The 18,129-nt window shown below is 37.5% G+C and overlaps 1 protein-coding gene across 6 annotated transcripts in view; it reads left to right on the top strand.

The window, feature by feature from the left end:
- The first annotated feature begins 2,146 nt into the window (after positions 1 to 2,146).
- Positions 2,147 to 18,129, top strand: part of LOC128013379 (collagen alpha-1(XI) chain-like) — a 68,845-nt gene continuing 52,862 nt past the window's right edge. For 2 of the 6 annotated variants that reach the window (XM_052596331.1, XM_052596330.1), the window contains exons 1-4: positions 2,148 to 2,580; positions 6,838 to 7,002; positions 12,913 to 13,126; positions 15,720 to 15,882. In XM_052596331.1, the coding sequence (XP_052452291.1) occupies positions 2,460 to 2,580; positions 6,838 to 7,002; positions 12,913 to 13,126; positions 15,720 to 15,882 (663 nt within the window). In that variant the 5' untranslated portion in view covers positions 2,148 to 2,459. Of the gene's footprint in view, positions 2,581 to 6,837; positions 7,003 to 12,912; positions 13,127 to 15,719; positions 15,883 to 18,129 lie in introns of all 6 variants that reach the window. The other 4 variants (XM_052596332.1, XM_052596333.1, XM_052596329.1 and 1 more) reach the window with 3 other exon arrangements.

Below are 18,129 nucleotides of genomic sequence, written 5' to 3' on the forward strand. Positions count from 1 at the left end.
TGTTATGTATCAAATTCATGCAAACACGTTAAAAAAGCATTATTTTAACCATTTTGCTCAGAGCATCCATTACATCAGCTCACTTGACAGGAATCTGTATTGTAAATGAAAACTTGTTCTGCGCACAACTTTACACATGTTCTTGGCAATGAGGATCACTTTTTATGTTTTTATTTATTAATTTATGGAATTATGATTTTCAACCAGAGTGCTGCATGATAAATATGTATATAAATGCTCATTTGTTATATCAGAGTTATGTAACTGTAAAAATGTGTTTTGACCTTTGATCTCTGACAGTTTCCATCAGCAGAGAGAAAGGTGAGTACAATTAGTGTAAATAATTTAGCACTGAACTGCAACATAATATATTATGTAATACAAAATATTAACCACTTTCACATCACACAACAGATTTTTATAAAGTATAGATATTGTAATTTTTTAGGAGTTGATAAATCATTTGCTCATCAAATCAAACCTTGTAATCATGAACACAGGCATTGCTGCATGCAAATAATCTGAAGATCTACAGTGCATGTTTCTGCAGACAGTTCACTGAGTGCTGTTCCAACTTGCCCTTAGGTGATGAAGGGTTTTTTTTTTTTTTTTTATGATGATGATGCTGCTGGTGATGAATTGAGTTTGCATTATAGTGCATGCAAATGCCACAGTAATTTTTTTTTTTTCACCTTTATTCTTTGATTCATTTAATCATTCAATAATTCATTACTGTATTCATAAAGAAGAGAAGTGATTTTGGTGTGCTAACAAAAATGGAGCTAACAAGATGATTTTTGGCATGAATCATGAGCTGGTTACTCGCCATTTGTTGTCAGAGCTGATTGTTCATTTACTTCATACAGTGTTCTAGAAGCAAATCTGATAATCTAATCAGTTTGAATGATCCATTACATAAAGTTGAACAATTCCATTTCTAACTAACATGGCAAATCTGAATCTGAAATAGACAGACACTATATGGAATGATCAAGGGGATCTTTATTGACCAAATCCAACAGAGAAATTTCCTAGAGATGCCAATTTTCCAAAAACTGAAAGGATGGTGCATATTACAAGTATTGTATACAATAATTTTATTCATAGTTATGTTTATTTAATTCTGATTTTTAGTCATGTGATTAATTAACTTTTCTGCTTTTCCAATACAGAAACTGGAGGGCTCAAACTGGGAAACCTAAAGGCCTGCCAGTCTTCTGTCAGTCAAACTTAGCCCCTCCCACTCAACCTCCACATGTACTCTTGAAAAATAAACATCTGCAAAACATGTTGTTTTCGTGTTGTAATACTTTCTTGTCTTTTGCTTTTTGTCCTGCTTACTGACATTAAAAAAATGTGTAATTTGAAGTAGGTTCTACGCGAAGTTAGCGCAAATGTAAAAACTAACTGATGGAATCATCCGCAAACATCATTATACAGCTTTCTGGAATACTTGATTCTGATTGGTCAGTCGCTGCAATAAGCAGTCAAATGTTTCCAAGTTCGTGTCCAGTCTCTTAAAAAGCTAAGAACTAAAAAAAAAAATATTCATACAAAATAAAATAATACAACTGACCAAATCGTCAATTTGGAGATTATACTATATATATATATATATATATATATATATATATATATATATATATATATATATATATATATATATATATATATATATATATATATATATATATATATATATATATGTGTGTATATATATATATATATATATATGTGTATATATATATATATATATATATATATATATATATATATATATATATATATATATACGTATATATATATGTGTATATATATATATATATATATATATATATATATATATATATACACATATATATATATATATATATATATATATATATATATATACACACACACAAACACGTTAGTTTTTAAAGTTCTGCACTGTTTTGTTGGTAATGCAAACTGCATAATATGCCCTAATCCGAAATCTAACAAACATTTGGAATTGCTTGCATGCTCCCCCTCTCTCTCTCTCTCTCTCTCTCTCTCTCTCATTCCCAGGCTACTCCGGGGGAATTTCTACCGGTTTTCATGGGGGGACGCGCAAGAGGGTGACCAGGGGAGGCTTAGGAAAACTGATGGGTGGATCCCTGGCCAACTTTAAGCCCCGTGATTTGCTAATCGGGGTATTTTTTCCTTGTCATTTTCCTGTAATTCAGGGACTGGGTCCAGCCCTCTTGACGGTGAGGCGATCGAGCGCTCCGCGTCTCATTTTGATTAAAGCCCGAATCCCTTCAGTCTGAAGGCTGGGCGCAAGAAAAGGAGGATCGAAGGGGGCCCGGCGAGACATAATACCCTTCATCTATGGCTGTTTAGAGCAGATCGGGCACATTTGGGATTGTAGAAGGGACATCATTTTCAAATTAGCAGAGGTCGCCCTGGGTTTTGTACACATTTGTGGGCGCCCGACCATGGAGAGGCCAAGGTGGTCCCCAATGTGGAAAACGAAAAGGTGGCTTTTGGATTCCACTGTTTTCAAATTCATCACAGTTTCCCTCGTCCTGGTTCTGCAGGCTCCAAATGTCAGAGCAGGTAAGGAAAGATAGACTTCCAAACTTTTGATGAAGTTGTAGCGACTGTCAGATAGGCGATGCGCTTTTGCGCCTGCGGATTTTTACGCGTTTGATTTAGACAGGTGATCGCAGATCTGCATCCCGTATGTGTGTGTGTGCTGTGAGATCCAATATTACCAGTGCCCAAGAAGTATATATATATATATATATATATATATATATATATATATATATATATATATATATATATATATATATATATATATATAAAAACTTTATTTTAAAAAGAAGAAGAGTCTGCGGAGTTCGTTAAAATAAAACCACTAGTTCCCCCAAAGAGCATTCAATACATTTATTAATGCAATTTTATGCACATATAACAGATAAAGTTAATTCAGGCTTTAGAGACTGTATCTATAGTCTGTGCATAACAAACCTACACTTTGGATCATGATCCTATACTTTGAAGCAGTTAGTAGTGAAAGTATCAACCTGTTTACCGTTTACCGCACGACTTGGTTTGTTCACCATCTGTCCATTTAATTTGCATATTCCTAATCTTTAATTCAAAAAGACATGCATTTTTTCTCTGCATATTTTCTAGTCTAATAAACTCTATGGGAGGGTGGAGAGGGGGAATGTGTCAAGAGAGTGTCATGGAGGGACACTTTAGGGTTTACTTCTGGGGAACAAAGCTCTTTGTTTGAACCTGTGGTCCATTAGGTGTGTGTGGACACGGTTAGCAGGGTGCAGTTCCTCAGGGTTTTACACCCATGCCTTAATTTTTTAGTGAAAGAAAATGTAAAGTATCTGCTTGAATGGTGTGATTTTAGGGATGGGATTGTGAGCTTAATTGTGTGTATTCAAAGAAAGCTACATTTTGATTGCCAGTAATTGATATACTAATGTATACTCACAAGACTTCAGTGTTCTAGTGTTCTAGTTTTAAATTAAAATATCATTAATTATGATAGGAATTTGATTTATATTAAAATGAGACCTAGGAGGTCCAATTTACAATGGGCGTGACTGATTTACTGCTCATAAGTGAAAAAAGTAATTTGATTATGAATAGATACATATGTATAGTTATAATATATATATATATATATATATATATATATATATATATATATATATTATTTACATATTTAGCATTTTTGAGTCAAAGTGCTTTAGCACCACAATTTCCACTGGGTAATGAATTAGCATAGATCACAAAATCACCCTTTCGCCATTCAACCCTAGTTCCACTGAAGCCCAAGCAGGGGCTTTTGCAACACTGTGACTCCCATGTCTCCCAGTCTTCACGCTGAGTTTCCCAGTGGGAATGGTTCTTCACTTAGTGCCTTCCCGTTATTTGATGACTGTCCTCTCTGCTCATCCCTATTATTTTAGAAGCTTCAAAGGGCCTGGAGCCATTCAGGGGCCCCAGCCTGGCCTTATGATAGGTCTCGCTCAGCCTTGCAGGAACAAAGGTCCTTAACAAATTAAAGTAGGCATTTATGTTGTTCGGAAATGACAGGTGTAAATAAGATAATAGAGTGCCGTTGTTCTCATTTACTACATTTCCTTAAGACTGCTTGAATGTGACTAAAATGTGTAAGCGATCCGAGCTTAATAACCCTCTTTGGTCTATCAAAGCTGATGATGAATCTTAAAATGTATTAATCTCATTTGACTTCCAAAACTGTGCGATACTTCCCTACTGTAGGCATTTCTGTAGGATGCCCTCCTGAGCTGGCAGTGTACTGACATGTTTTCTCAGCCCCTCAGGCTGAGGAACCTCAGATGTGCATTCCTTCAGACAATGCACACATTTCAGAAATCTTTGCTTACTTTTATTGTAGACGTTGCCAACAAGGTCTCAAGAACATTTGGGCTGCATTCACGAGTCATGCTTTAGTGATGAAACTCTATGCATGTTTGTAGGATAGAAATGTGGTTCAGTCTTTTATTTCTTTTCTTTTTTCAAACATTTTGATGTAACATAATTGCATGCTGTTCTTCCGATAAAAAGTTCCAGAACAATCCATCATCACTGGCTTAATTTCATGTTGTTCAAAACCTGTGAGACTTTTTTTTGTTTCCTGGAACACAAAATTAGATGTTTATATTATTGTTGAAATACCAAGCTATTCTTTTATATACAACTAAAGTATTGTTCCATGAGCATAAACTTAGTCTCTATGTTGTCTACAGCTGTCTATATCAGGTCCTCATCCACCTCCATTCTGCTTCTTAAGTTATCCACTCAAGAAAGAAAGGGTTTGGAACAACATGAGGGAGACTATCTGTAACAAAAGTGGCTGAACTGTCCCTTTAATACTGGAATATGAGGTGAACAGAACAGTATTGGGAGGCAGATGGTTGAAAGGCTTTATTGTTCTTTGAAGTTTCTCTACAGTCATGAAGGGGGGGGGGGGGGGTCATGGGGAAAAAAATTTTTCCAAAAAAATTCCGTCAGTGAGGTTGCCTCTCAGAGAGCCTGTGGCATAATGCGGTCTTGTTCAAGCGGCACACATGTGTCAAAGAGGGGAGAGTGAGAAGAGAAGGGGGAGAGAGAGAGAGTGAGAGATAGAGGATGAAAAAGAGAGAGAGTGATTCTGCCTGAATTCATTATTAGAGTCTCAAGGAGCAGCAGGTAAAAAGGTCCCCAGCTTCTTCCATTTAACATCACCCTAAAAAAGGAAATTTGAAAAATATTCTAAATGCATTTCTATGGACCCTATGAAAACATATCCATTGGGTTATTTTAACTCTACATCTGTTACCATAACAGTGACTTTCTTAATGAAAGTAAAAGCCCCTCCCACTCACGAGTGTTCGGTAGAATCAAATGATGGCAGGTTTATGATCTTGATGATGTGCAACTCTCTCTCTCTCAGTTAGTACCTCCTTCTACATTCACACTCAATGTCTAATCAACCTTCTCTCCCGCACACACACACAAACACACACACACACACACACACCAGTCTGTCTAATGCAAAGAATGACAGTGAAAAAGACCAGCGTGTGTGTTTGCACGGCAGTCTGGTTAAAATCGCACTAGGTCATCAGCTGCACTCTCCTAACGATGGCACATTCTCAGTTGGTTTTCTGAAGGATTTAGGAGTATTGATGTTTTTCTTTGGTACTTGCATGGCAAAAGGTCAGACTCGGGCTGCAGCACCACATCTGGAATATATGAGGCCTGAGGCTGTGGAGAACGACTCCAGAAGATCCCTCACAACAACTCTCCTTCTCAGCTCTGTCATTGTATTGGTTGAGTTTGAGGTATAGTGGGGAATCTTTTCATTCAGCACAAAGAACCTGCAGAAGAATGGATCATCAGCTTCGCCTTTTAGAGATTGAAATGGGGTGGTAAATGTTTTCTTCACAGTGAGAATGCCTCAGCGTTTTTATTACAGCATTTTAGACCTCCCTCGGATGAGTCCAGCCTATTGTGACGTATAGCAGCCTTTTATTTTTGGCGGTTTGAGTGTTCAGTTTTATGTGGTAGATGCCAAAGATTCACTCAAGTCCCAGAAGACACATATGGCACTGTTGGTAGACTCTGGATAACACCCAACGGCCAAACATGTGCCATACATTCACAATGAATCATAAAGAAACTCTTCTCAATGGTGCTTTCTAAGGTTTTGAGTTCTTGGGTGATCCGGGGTGAACAGTGTTTGTCTTTCATCTCGCTTCGTTTGCCATAATGAAACCGTTTGTTCAAGTTTACTTAACCCAGCTGTTGCTGAAGTATCATCCATAGAGTTTACAAGGGTCAGATCTCATAGGAAGAACCAATGATGTGAGTTTGGTCGCATAGCCAAGTAAAACAAATTGAATTTCAAATATTGGCTTATTTTTTGTGGTTGTGGGTCAAAAATCAATGTTAAATGTGATACACTCTCTCTGGTCATAGATTGGTTCATTTGACTGAATTTTTATTAAACTTACCATTCACAACCTATTATAGGGCTTTAATACCAATTAGAGAAACTTCATAGGTAATCATTAAATTTAATATAAGCAGCAAAATCTTTAACATTTTAGATGCTTTTTAAATTTTATCCTAGAATTTTATACTAAATTATTATTTAAAATAAACTAGTGTAATTCTAAGTTTAAGTTAAAATTATAAAAACACATTGTTCAGTTCAGTTTAAATAAAAATATATATATTTAAACGTATTATTATAAAAAAGATTATCTACTAAACATTGAATGGATTTCTCCTTATTTATTTGTTAACATTTTTGTGTATATTTTCTACCCCATACAGCAGAACCTGTGGATGTCCTAAAAGTATTAGAATTTCCCACTGTCCCAGAAGGAGTAGAGAAAACTTCAGGATTTTGCACAAACCGAAGAGCATCACAGCCGGACACGGCCTACAAAATAGGCAAGAATGCCCAGATCAGTGCCCCAACCAAGCAGCTTTTCCCAGGTAAGCTGAACCCCATGAACATGTCTCCATATCCTCCCTACGTTTAAATGTGCCCCTTTGTTGTGGTTGCCAAGGCTTTTGACAGCAGATGCCATCCCTGATTGTGCAGGGCCATGTTTCACTCAGACGCTTGTATTGTTAAGCGGCAGGAGAACTTGGCTGAAATCTCTTGACCACAGCATGGCTTGTCTGCTTAGTTGCATAAGAAATGAACAGAAAATTTTAAAGCGATAGTTCACTCAAAAATTAAAATTCTGTCATCATTTACACAGCCTTGTGTCATTCCAAATTACTTTCTTACTTTCGGGCAACACAAAAGAAGATGTTTTGAACAATGTCCAAGCTGCTCATTTATGTACAAATAAAAAAAATAAACAATGAACCCCAACAGAAATACCCCATACAAAATGTGTACCATAATCTAAGTCCTCTGAGTTTTTAGGATAGGTTTGAGATGCATTATGTAATCGGAACAAGGTTATAAAGTTGCAGATGTTTCTTTATATGGTGGAAAACAGATGCATGTTTATTACTTGTTAGCTCCATGTAGCTGTTTTTATTTTATATTTTTTCTCTATAATCTTTCTTACTATCACTGTCTGTTTGTTTGTTTGTTTTTTTTTTAATTGTAAAATATAACTTAATTCACACCATATTTCTGATATTACCGATCAATCTTATCAGATTAACTTTGATCGTTCACTCTTCCGTGACTGCAGCACACCTGCAAAGCGTTAGCACTCGTTAGCTTGTCATTAGCGTTTTCTTTTCTCCTCTCTCACGCTGCAGTTTTCCACAAGTTCATCAAACAACCGCAGTAAGAATATTTCATCAAGCACGGTGAGTAATGGCTTCTCCTACAATTGTTATTTGCACCTCTTGCCACATGTACAGTTTATCTATCTCTGTCGCTGATGAGGGATTCACATGTGATAAATGCAGGGAAACAGTTAGGCTGACAGAGAAGATTTCAGAATTAGAGACACGCATCCAAACTTTAATTGAGGACAGTAAGAATGTTAGGGCTCTAGATATGGCTTTGGATGCGTCTAGCTCAGGGATTCCTGTACATTGTCTGGTTCCAGCAGAGCCCCTGCAGCAGGGCAACTGGGTGACGGTGAGGCAGCGTAGTCGTGGGTCAAAACACCGCTCTTCTGTTCCGATCAAAACATTAAACAGGTTCTCCCCACTCAGTGATGCACCCACTGAGAAACCTGATGAAAGTGCTCTAGTTATTGGCGATTCTATTGTACGGAACGTGAATATAGAGACACCAGCCACCATAGTCAAATGTTTACCGGGAGCCAGAGCGCCTGACATCTTGGCAAATTTAAAAGTGCTGGCTAATGCTAAACGTAAATACAGTAAGATTGTTATTCATGCCGGCGCTAATGATGTTCGACTTCGCCAGTCGGAGATCACTAAAAATAACTTTAAAGAGGTGTGTGAACTTGCAAGCACGATGTCAGACACTGTAATATGCTCTGGTCCCCTCCCTGCTTACCGTGGTGATGAGATGCATAGCAGATTGTCATCACTCAATGGCTGGATGTCTAAGTGGTGCCCACAGAATAACATAGGTTATATAGACAATTGGACGAGCTTTTGGGGCAGACCTGACCTGTTTAAAAGAGATGGTCTTCATCCCTCCTGGGGTGGCGCCACTCTTCTGTCTAGAAATATGGCAAATAGTCTTAGTGTTTATACTTGACTAACTGGGGCCCAGGTCAGGAAGCAGACAGACTGGCTAAACCGACCGTCTGCTAGCTGCCTCCCGTCACAGAGGTCAGTTAATTCTCAGCACATAGAGACTCTTTCACCTAGATATCACACTATAGAGACTGTGTCTGTTCCACGAACTAGAAAATACAAAAAACGTCCAAACCAAGTTAAGGTTAACAATTTAATTGAGGTTCAACAAATAAAAAACAAATGCAATATGGATAAACAAATGATAAAGATTGGCTTATTGAATATCAGATCCATTTCTACGAAAACACTTTTTGTAAATAATATGATAACTGATCATAATATACATGTGCTCTGCTTGACAGAAACCTGGCTAAAACCTGATGATTACATTATTTTAAATGAGTCCACCCCCCAAGATTATTGTTATAAACACGAGCCGCGTCTAAAAGGCAAAGGGGGAGGTGTTGCTTCAATTTATAATAACGTTTTCAGGATTTCTCAGAGGGCAGGCTTCAAGTATAACTCGTTTGAAGTAATGGTGCTTCATATAACATTATCCAGAGAAACCAATGTTAATGATAAATCCCCTGTTATGTTTGTACTGGCTACTGTATACAGGCCACCAGGGCACCATACAGACTTTATTAAAGAGTTTGGTGATTTTACATCCGAGCTAGTTCTGGCTGCAGATAAAGTCTTAATAGTTGGTGATTTTAATATCCATGTCGATAATGAAAAAGATGTATTGGGATCAGCATTTATAGACATTCTGAACTCTATTGGTGTTAGACAACACGTTTCAGGACCTACTCATTGTCGAAATCATACTCTAGATTTAATACTGTCACATGGAATTGATGTTGATAGTGTTGAAATTATTCAGCCAAGTGATGATATCTCAGATCATTATTTAGTTCTGTGTAAACTTCATATAGCCAAAATTGTAAATTCTTCTTCTTGTTACAAGTATCGAAGAACCATCACTTCTACCACAAAAGACAGCTTTTTAAGTTATCTTCCTGATGTATCCGAATTCCTTAGCATATCCAAAACCTCAGAACAACTTGATGATGTAACAGAAACTATGGACTCTCTCTTTTCTAGCACTTTAAATACAGTTGCTCCTTTACGCTTAAGAAAGGTTAAGGAAAACAGTCTGACACCATGGTATAATGAGCATACTCGCACCCTAAAGAGAGCAGCCCGAAAAATGGAGCGCAGCTGGAGGAAAACAAAACTAGAGGTATTTCGTATTGCTTGGCGGGAAAGTAGCATATCCTACCGAAAAGCATTAAAAACTGCTAGATCTGATTACTTTTCTTCTCTTTTAGAAGAAAACAAACATAACCCCAGGTATTTATTCAATACAGTGGCTAAATTAACGAAAAATAAAGCCTCAACAAGTGTTGACATTTCCCAACACCACAGCAGTAATGACTTTATGAACTACTTTACTTCTAAAATCGATACTATTAGAGATAAAATTGCAACCATTCAGCCGTCAGCTACAGTTTCGCATCAGACAGTGCACTATAGACCCCCTGAGGAACAGTTCCACTCATTCTCTACTATAGGAGAGGAAGAATTGTATAAACTTGTTAAATCATCTAAACTTACAACATGTATGTTAGACCCTATACCATCTAAGCTCTTAAAAGAGGTGCTTCCAGAAGTCATAGGTCCTCTTCTGACTATTATTAATTCCTCATTGTTATTAGGACATGTCCCCAAAACCTTCAAACTGGCTGTTATTAAGCCTCTCATAAAAAAGCCACAACTTGACCCCAGAGAACTAGTTAATTATAGACCAATCTCGAATCTCCCTTTTCTGTCCAAGATACTAGAAAAGGTGGTATCCTCACAATTATATTCCTTCTTAGAGAAAAATGGTATATGTGAGGATTTCCAGTCAGGATTTAGACCGTATCATAGTACTGAAACTGCTCTCCTTAGAGTTACAAATGATCTGCTCTTATCATCTGATCGTGGGTGTATCTCTCTATTAGTTTTATTGGATCTTAGTGCTGCGTTTGACACAATTGACCACAACATTCTTTTGCATAGACTTGAACACTTTGTTGGCATCAGTGGAAGTGCATTAGCATGGTTTAAATCGTACTTATATGACCGCCATCAGTTCGTAGCAGTGAATGAAGATGTATCATATCGATCACAAGTGCAGTATGGAGTACCTCAAGGCTCAGTTCTAGGGCCGCTACTCTTCACGCTTTATATGTTACCCTTGGGAGATATCATCAGGAAACATGGTGTTAGCTTTCACTGTTATGCTGATGATACGCAGCTCTATATTTCCTCGCAGCCCGGTGAAACACACCAATTTGAAAAACTAATGGAATGCATAGTTGATATAAAAAATTGGATGACGAGTAATTTCTTACTGCTAAATTCAGAAAAAACAGAGGTGTTAATCATAGGGCCTAAAAACTCTACTTGTAATAACCTAGAACACTGTCTAAGACTTGATGGTTGCTCTGTCAATTCTTCGTCATCAGTTAGGAACCTAGGTGTGCTACTTGATCGCAATCTTTCCTTAGAAAGCCACGTTTCTAGCATTTGTAAAACTGCATTTTTCCATCTCAAAAATATATCTAAATTACGGCCTATGCTCTCAATGTCAAATGCAGAAATGTTAATCCATGCATTTATGACTTCAAGGTTAGACTACTGTAATGCTTTATTGGGTGGTTGTTCTGCACGCTTGGTAAACAAACTACAGCTAGTCCAAAATGCAGCAGCAAGAGTTCTTACTAGAACCAGGAAGTATGACCATATTAGCCCGGTCCTGTCCACACTGCACTGGCTCCCTATCAAACATCGTATAGATTTTAAAATATTGCTTATTACTTATAAAGCCCTGAATGGTTTAGCACCTCAGTATTTGAATGAGCTCCTTTTACATTATACTCCTCTACGTCCGCTACGTTCTCAAAACTCAGGCAATTTGATAATACCTAGAATATCAAAATCAACTGCGGGCGGCAGATCCTTTTCCTATTTGGCGCCTAAACTCTGGAATAACCTACCTAACATTGTTCGGGAGGCAGACACACTCTTGCAGTTTAAATCTAGATTAAAGACCCATCTCTTTAACCTGGCATACACATAACATACTAATATGCTTTTAATATCCAAATCCGTTAAAGGATTTTTAGGCTGCATTAATTAGGTAAACTGGAACCGGAACACTTCACATAACACCGTACTTTCTACATCATTAGAAGAATGGCATCTACGCTAATATTTGTCTGTTTCTCTCTTGTTCCGAGGTCACCGTGGCCACCAGATCCAGTCTGTGTCCAGATCAGAGGGTCACTGCAGTCACCCGGATCCAGTACGTATCCAGACCAGATGGTGGATCAGCACCTAGAAAGGACCTCTACTGACCTGAAAGACAGCGGAGACCAGGACAACTAGAGCCCCAGATACAGATCCCCTGTAAAGACCTTGTCTCAGAGGAGCACCAGGACAAGACCACAGGAAACAGATGATTCTTCTGCACAATCTGACTTTGCTGCAGCCTGGAATTGAACTACTGGTTTCGTCTGGTCAGAGGAGAACTGGCCCCCCAACTGAGCCTGGTTTCTCCCAAGGTTTTTTTCTCCATTCTGTCACCGATGGAGTTTCGGTTCCTTGCCGCTGTCGCCTCTGGCTTGCTTAGTTGGGGTCACTTCATCTACAGCGATATCGTTGACTTGATTGCAAATTAAAACAGACACTATTTCAACTGAACAGAGATGACATCAATGAATTCAATGATGAACTGCCTTTAACTATCATTTTGCATTATTGAGACACTGTTTTCCAAATGAATGTTGTTCAGTGCTTTGGCGCAATGTATTTTGTTTAAAGCACTATATAAATAAAGGTGATTGATTGATTGACTTGTTAATATCTGTTCAGCCTATATAATGCCATGTGTCTGGTGTTTATTATCAAGTTTCTTGCATCACCCCTATTTAGCTGGATATTAATGGTCTTTTAAATAAAATATCAAATTTTGTGCCATTAATGGCCTATTTTTTTAGTTACATTTGTATTTTTGTAATACTCAATTCATTCCTTTATTTAGTTTTTAAGTGGCACTTCTAGTCCTCCATTATGTTTCCAGTTCTAAGATTGCAATTAGCTGTTTGGATGGACTTCAGAAACCCAGTGAACCCTTCAGTGAGCTTGTTTTCGGTCTGTGCTGTGTTCTAGATGGTGTGTTCCCTGAAGACTTTTCCATCCTAACCACCATCAAGCCCAAAGCTGGAATCCAGTCCTTCCTTTTGTCCATCTACAACGAGAAAGGCGTCCAGCAACTAGGCGTGGAGGTGGGCCGCTCACCTGTCTTCCTGTACGAGGATCAGACAGGCAAGCCTGCCCCGGAGGATTACCCGCTGTTCCGCTCCCTCAACCTGGCCGACGGAAAGTAAGTCACAAAGCACGAAGCTGAATGTACAGCAGCCTTTTTAAGGCTGTTTAGATCCATCCACAGAGACAGAGAATGAGACTGACTCCAGACAGGGTCAGACAGAGGTCAGTCATAAGCAGGAAGTCATTTGTTGCCAGGCTGGAGTTTTACACAGTAGTCCTGAGCGATCAAATGTGGAGGAAGATATTTCTGTTTTAGAGTCATTTCGGTTGACGAGAGTTAACAAGTAGACAAATCAGAATTTCAGGTGTCTGTTGAAGCATTAGTTATGTGTGGTTTCTTCTGTGAGGCGAGCCAGAGGAGATCTCATTGTGACTCTGGACTGATGGAGTGAAGCAGACAGGGCCGTAGGTGATCTGACCTCGGCAGTGATCTTTCGGGGTACTGTTATTTTAGAAAGATGTACAGTTGGATCCATTGGGGCAGATTCATGACCTCAGAAATTAACCTCTTGAATAACATCATCAGGAAGCTCTTACCAACATTAAGATATATTTATGGAAGCCTGTTCCTGTCTCAAAGTAAAAATAATAATAATAATAATAAAGTCACAGTTATTAAATAAAAAGTCACATGATATGTGTAGTTACAGTGAGAAATAAAGACACAATTATGAGATAAATCCACATTATTAGGAATAAAGTCAGTTTTGAGGAATAAAGTCACATCCACAAGATAAAAAGTCACATTGTGAAATATAAATTCAAATGTATATAAAAAGGTCATATTGTGAGATAAAGACATTGTCGTGAGAAAAAAAAAATCACAATTACAAAAGGAAAAAATCAATATATTCAAAACACTGTTGCTAGAAATAAAGTAACATCTCATCAAAATCACATAATGATATATAAAGTCAAATTTTCGAGAAATACAATAACAATTATGAAACAAAATTCTACAAAACATTATAAGATACAATGGAACATTTGTGAAACAAAGTCACAATTACAAAAAAAAAGTCATATTGAGAAATAAAGTCATGTTTTTGATAAACAAATTAATAATTTGAGATAAAAAGTCACATTGTGAAATATAGTCACAGTTATGAGTCATAAAGTCACAGTTATAAGAAAGGAATGCACCTGAGATGTACTATATAGGTAAAGTCAAAATTGTGAGTGATGATGTCACAATTACAAAACAAGACAAAAGTCACATTATGAGATACAGAGTCACATTTATGAGAAACGAAGTAACAATTATGAGATAAAAAGGCCAATTTGCAATGCATAAAGTCACAGCTGTAAAAAATAGTAGCAATTATGAATATTACTATTTTATTTTTTATGGTCTAAGATGTAAAATGCTTCCTTAGAAAATAGTGATTGTATTAAAATGTGCATTTAACATTTCAAATGCTTTATATTGTCCTGATTTAGACTTAATTAGAAATCCCCAAGCGCTAAAATGAACTGACAGCAATGGACGTGCTTTGTCATATTAGATTTTTAACAGGATTTATTGTAGGTATCAGTTTAGTGGGGTGTTTTGCTGTAAAAACAGCAATATTTCCATGAGGGATTATAGTGCTTATGTTGATTATAGTGCTGACGAGGATTTGAGGTTAAATACACCAATTGGGCTAATTCTGTCATTCCAGTTCCCTCATGCAGGAAGAATTAGGGTTAAAAGTGGCTTTCAAAAATCATTTGTACAGCTAAACAGATTAGCTATCACCATTTTAATATAACTTTCATATGCTTTTGTGGTTTCTCTTCCTCAGAGACATAAAATTACAGTTGGTCATGACGGAAATGTGATAAAGAATCTGAAAAGAATTTGTGTTAAATGGGTTGTTTACAGCATTATAATCAGAAAGTGCTACAGTGTGTTTTCAGCATAATTCATGAAAATGGCACTTGGAAAGACAGCGCAGTATGTCCTTTGGGAAACTTTGTGACTTTAAATCATTGCATGTGGTGAGTCCAGGGGTTAAAACTAAAGTTCTAGAATATTCCCGGGATGTTTTAATGCCTAAAGGTGTGATATTGTGGTTTTACACTGTCACACATCTATCAATCATTCACATAATCGCTCTTAACTATGTAAATTGTATTCTGTTAGCAGCTAAATTATCCAGAAATGTTGGTCTCCAGACACAGTAAAGCTTGTCTCGGTTCAAGTTTGCCAAGTACATTAAAGACAAGGGCCAGAATAAAGGTTTTTCTTTCTAATGAAGTGGATTATGGGAAATTGATCACCCTTGTGGGTGCCTTTGATACGCCTTTGAAATCTTGCTGTGGTTTCTTACCGCAAACCTGTACAGCAATTTCCCTCAGCAGCTCAGTGTTTTGACTCTACAGTTCAGTTTCTCAGTCATACCTTCCTGAGACACACTTTTTACAATGTTCACGGTGTCTGTCATGCTGAATAACTCACAGAGGGGATTTGGTCTAGAGTTTAATGAGTCTAATCCAGTGTTAAACAAGGCCAAAGTTTGAAGGCTGGAATGTGGTCCACTCAGGAATGTTATATCTCAAGAATGAAAGCAAATTGTCTAAGGTTTTAAAGTAAGGCGCGTCTCACGTGTGGAGGCCTTTAACCATTTGCTGGGATTGTAATTACCTACTCCTCCTGTTCATCGCAGGTGGCATCGTGTAGGCATCAGTGTTGAGAAGAAGACCGTGACCATCATTGTTGACTGCAAGAAGAAACTGACAAAGCCCTTGGGCAGGAGTGACCATGCTGGAATTGACACCAGTGGTATAACCGTTTTTGGAACCAGGATCCTGGATGAAGAAGCGTTTGAGGTAAAGTCATGTAGTCATTGCATTAATGCACCACACTGGTGTCGGCCTGATGGTGTGATCAAGTATAAACTGACGTGTATTTAATGCATCTAACATTATTAGAACAACATCTGTTCATTTGAGAACAGAAGAGCAAACTAGAGCTTAATTTATAATTAAGCTCCGGGGGTCTACACATACTTTTTTCAAGCCCATTTAATGACAAATAAAACTAGCATGGGGGAGAAATCAACAGCCCTGTTAATACAAAAAAAACAAAAAAAAAGGGGTCCTGCTGAGAAGTTTTGGACTGCGGATAAGATGGTATTTCCTTTTGTCCATCTAGTAGATTAAATGGCCCTGCATGCACGCATACATCTCGTCTAAAGTATTTAACCCTCAGAAACTCACTTCAGTGAAATTTCAACACAGTCGGTTAAAAAGTGAAAAATTTTAATTCTGATGAATGAAAACATAATTTATCCCTATAATTTAACCCTCATGTTGTAACAAGCCTGGAGGACTTTTTTCTGTAAAACACAAAAGAAGATATTTCGAAGAATGTTCTTCAAAATTTACGTCCATTGTACTTTTTGTCCATATAATGAAAGTAAATGGGAACTGAAACAGTTCGGTTAGCAGGTTGCTCTTCAAAATATCTTCTTTTATGTTCATGCACAGAACAAAGAAAGACATTCGAGTGAGTAAATGATGACAGAATAAAAAAAATTGTGTGGACTATCCTTTTAAATTCCTATTTTATTCACTTGTATCATAGTAACAGTGTCCCAGCTGTCTTAGCTGGTTTAAACTGGTCAAGTTGGTGTTCAGATGGTTGGTCAGCTGGTCTCCCAGCCTGACCAGCTAAAACCTTTGTGACCACCTAAATAAGTTGTCAAACCCCCTCTAAAACGAGCCAGCTAAAACCAGCCAACCAGGTGCTGTTTCCCAAAAGCATTGTTAGCTTATGGTCGCTAATTCCACTGAACTATTGGCTATGACAGAACTTGCTGGCATAGTTGCTTTTAGGAATCACGCCCCAGCTAAGCTTGTTTTGTTTGTTTGTTTGTTTTTCAGCACCAGGAATAGATCTACATTCTGAGCAACCCAGCATGCTAAAGTCATGCTAAATGTGGTGACTGCCTTTTTAAATTTGCAGTTGCGAAAGTTGCCCAATTTCAAAGACTCTGAAAATTTCATGAGTTTCTGAGGGTTAAGCAACTGTGTAGTTCAAACTAGTTTGTGGGATGCTATGTAGGTCTTAGCATTGTTTGCCACAAGCTAGCTATTTGCCTTAGCATCCCATTCATTATTGTCTTTTATAGCTCCATGAGAAAGATCTCTATGGAAACCTGTCTTAAGCATCTTTTTATGTAACATTATGGTATGTGGAGTCTTTGTTCACTGTAGCCTAATTTGGCCTTTGTTGTTAATTTCCACTTTAGCGATACATGCACGTACATTGTTTTAAAGACTATGAGAATAAGGCTGTGTCCACATTCTGTAGATTTGACTACTATCAGAGATCATTTTCGTAATGGCAGAGGTGAAAATTTGTCCCTCTGGACATTAGCTTGCTTAGTATAAGACAGACAAGCCTTGTGTCACTGTTTACCTTTAAGTTGTCGGGGTTTCCCTTGCTTCCTGTTTGAAGGCTTCTTTCACCTTGTAATTAAAGCTACACAAAGCCAGAAGAGTCCTCTTCATTAACAGATTGCTCAGCCAAGGCTTTCATTCAACATGGTTAATGTTGTAAATTCTGTACAGTAAACTACAGTATGTGCATCATCATAAAAGAAGAACCTGATTATTGTTTGCTGTTTTAAGGTATTGAAAAGTGTGGATAAAGATGTGGATTTAATGACTGAAAAGCATCAGAAAAAAAGTGTAGAACTTTCTTTGCCAAGCGCTTTGCACTGTATAAAAACCGAAGGGGTGGCATATTTATTTCAGACCTGAACTCTAGGCGAAATATTAATTAGCAGACATGGCAAATTACAGGTTTAAAGGAGAGTCAGCAGCCCTGACATCATCTCGATTAGTGCAGAAACTATTCAAATATTTTCACAGTCATGTGTGTTATGATACTCTATGACATATATAAATAGATCTGATTAGCAACTTCTTTCTGCACTTTTCAACACATCTGTTTGACAGTTTTTTGGTGCAAAAGTGTTGCTTGTGTCTGGAAGGTAACTGCTGTTTCACAGTGTTTTGTGTGTGTTTGTTCTCTTAAAAGTCACAATTGAAGCAGTGTGGACTGTATAG

This window comes from Carassius gibelio, chromosome B24, assembly GCF_023724105.1.
Source record: "Carassius gibelio isolate Cgi1373 ecotype wild population from Czech Republic chromosome B24, carGib1.2-hapl.c, whole genome shotgun sequence".
Classification (NCBI taxonomy): Eukaryota; Metazoa; Chordata; class Actinopteri; order Cypriniformes; family Cyprinidae; genus Carassius; species Carassius gibelio.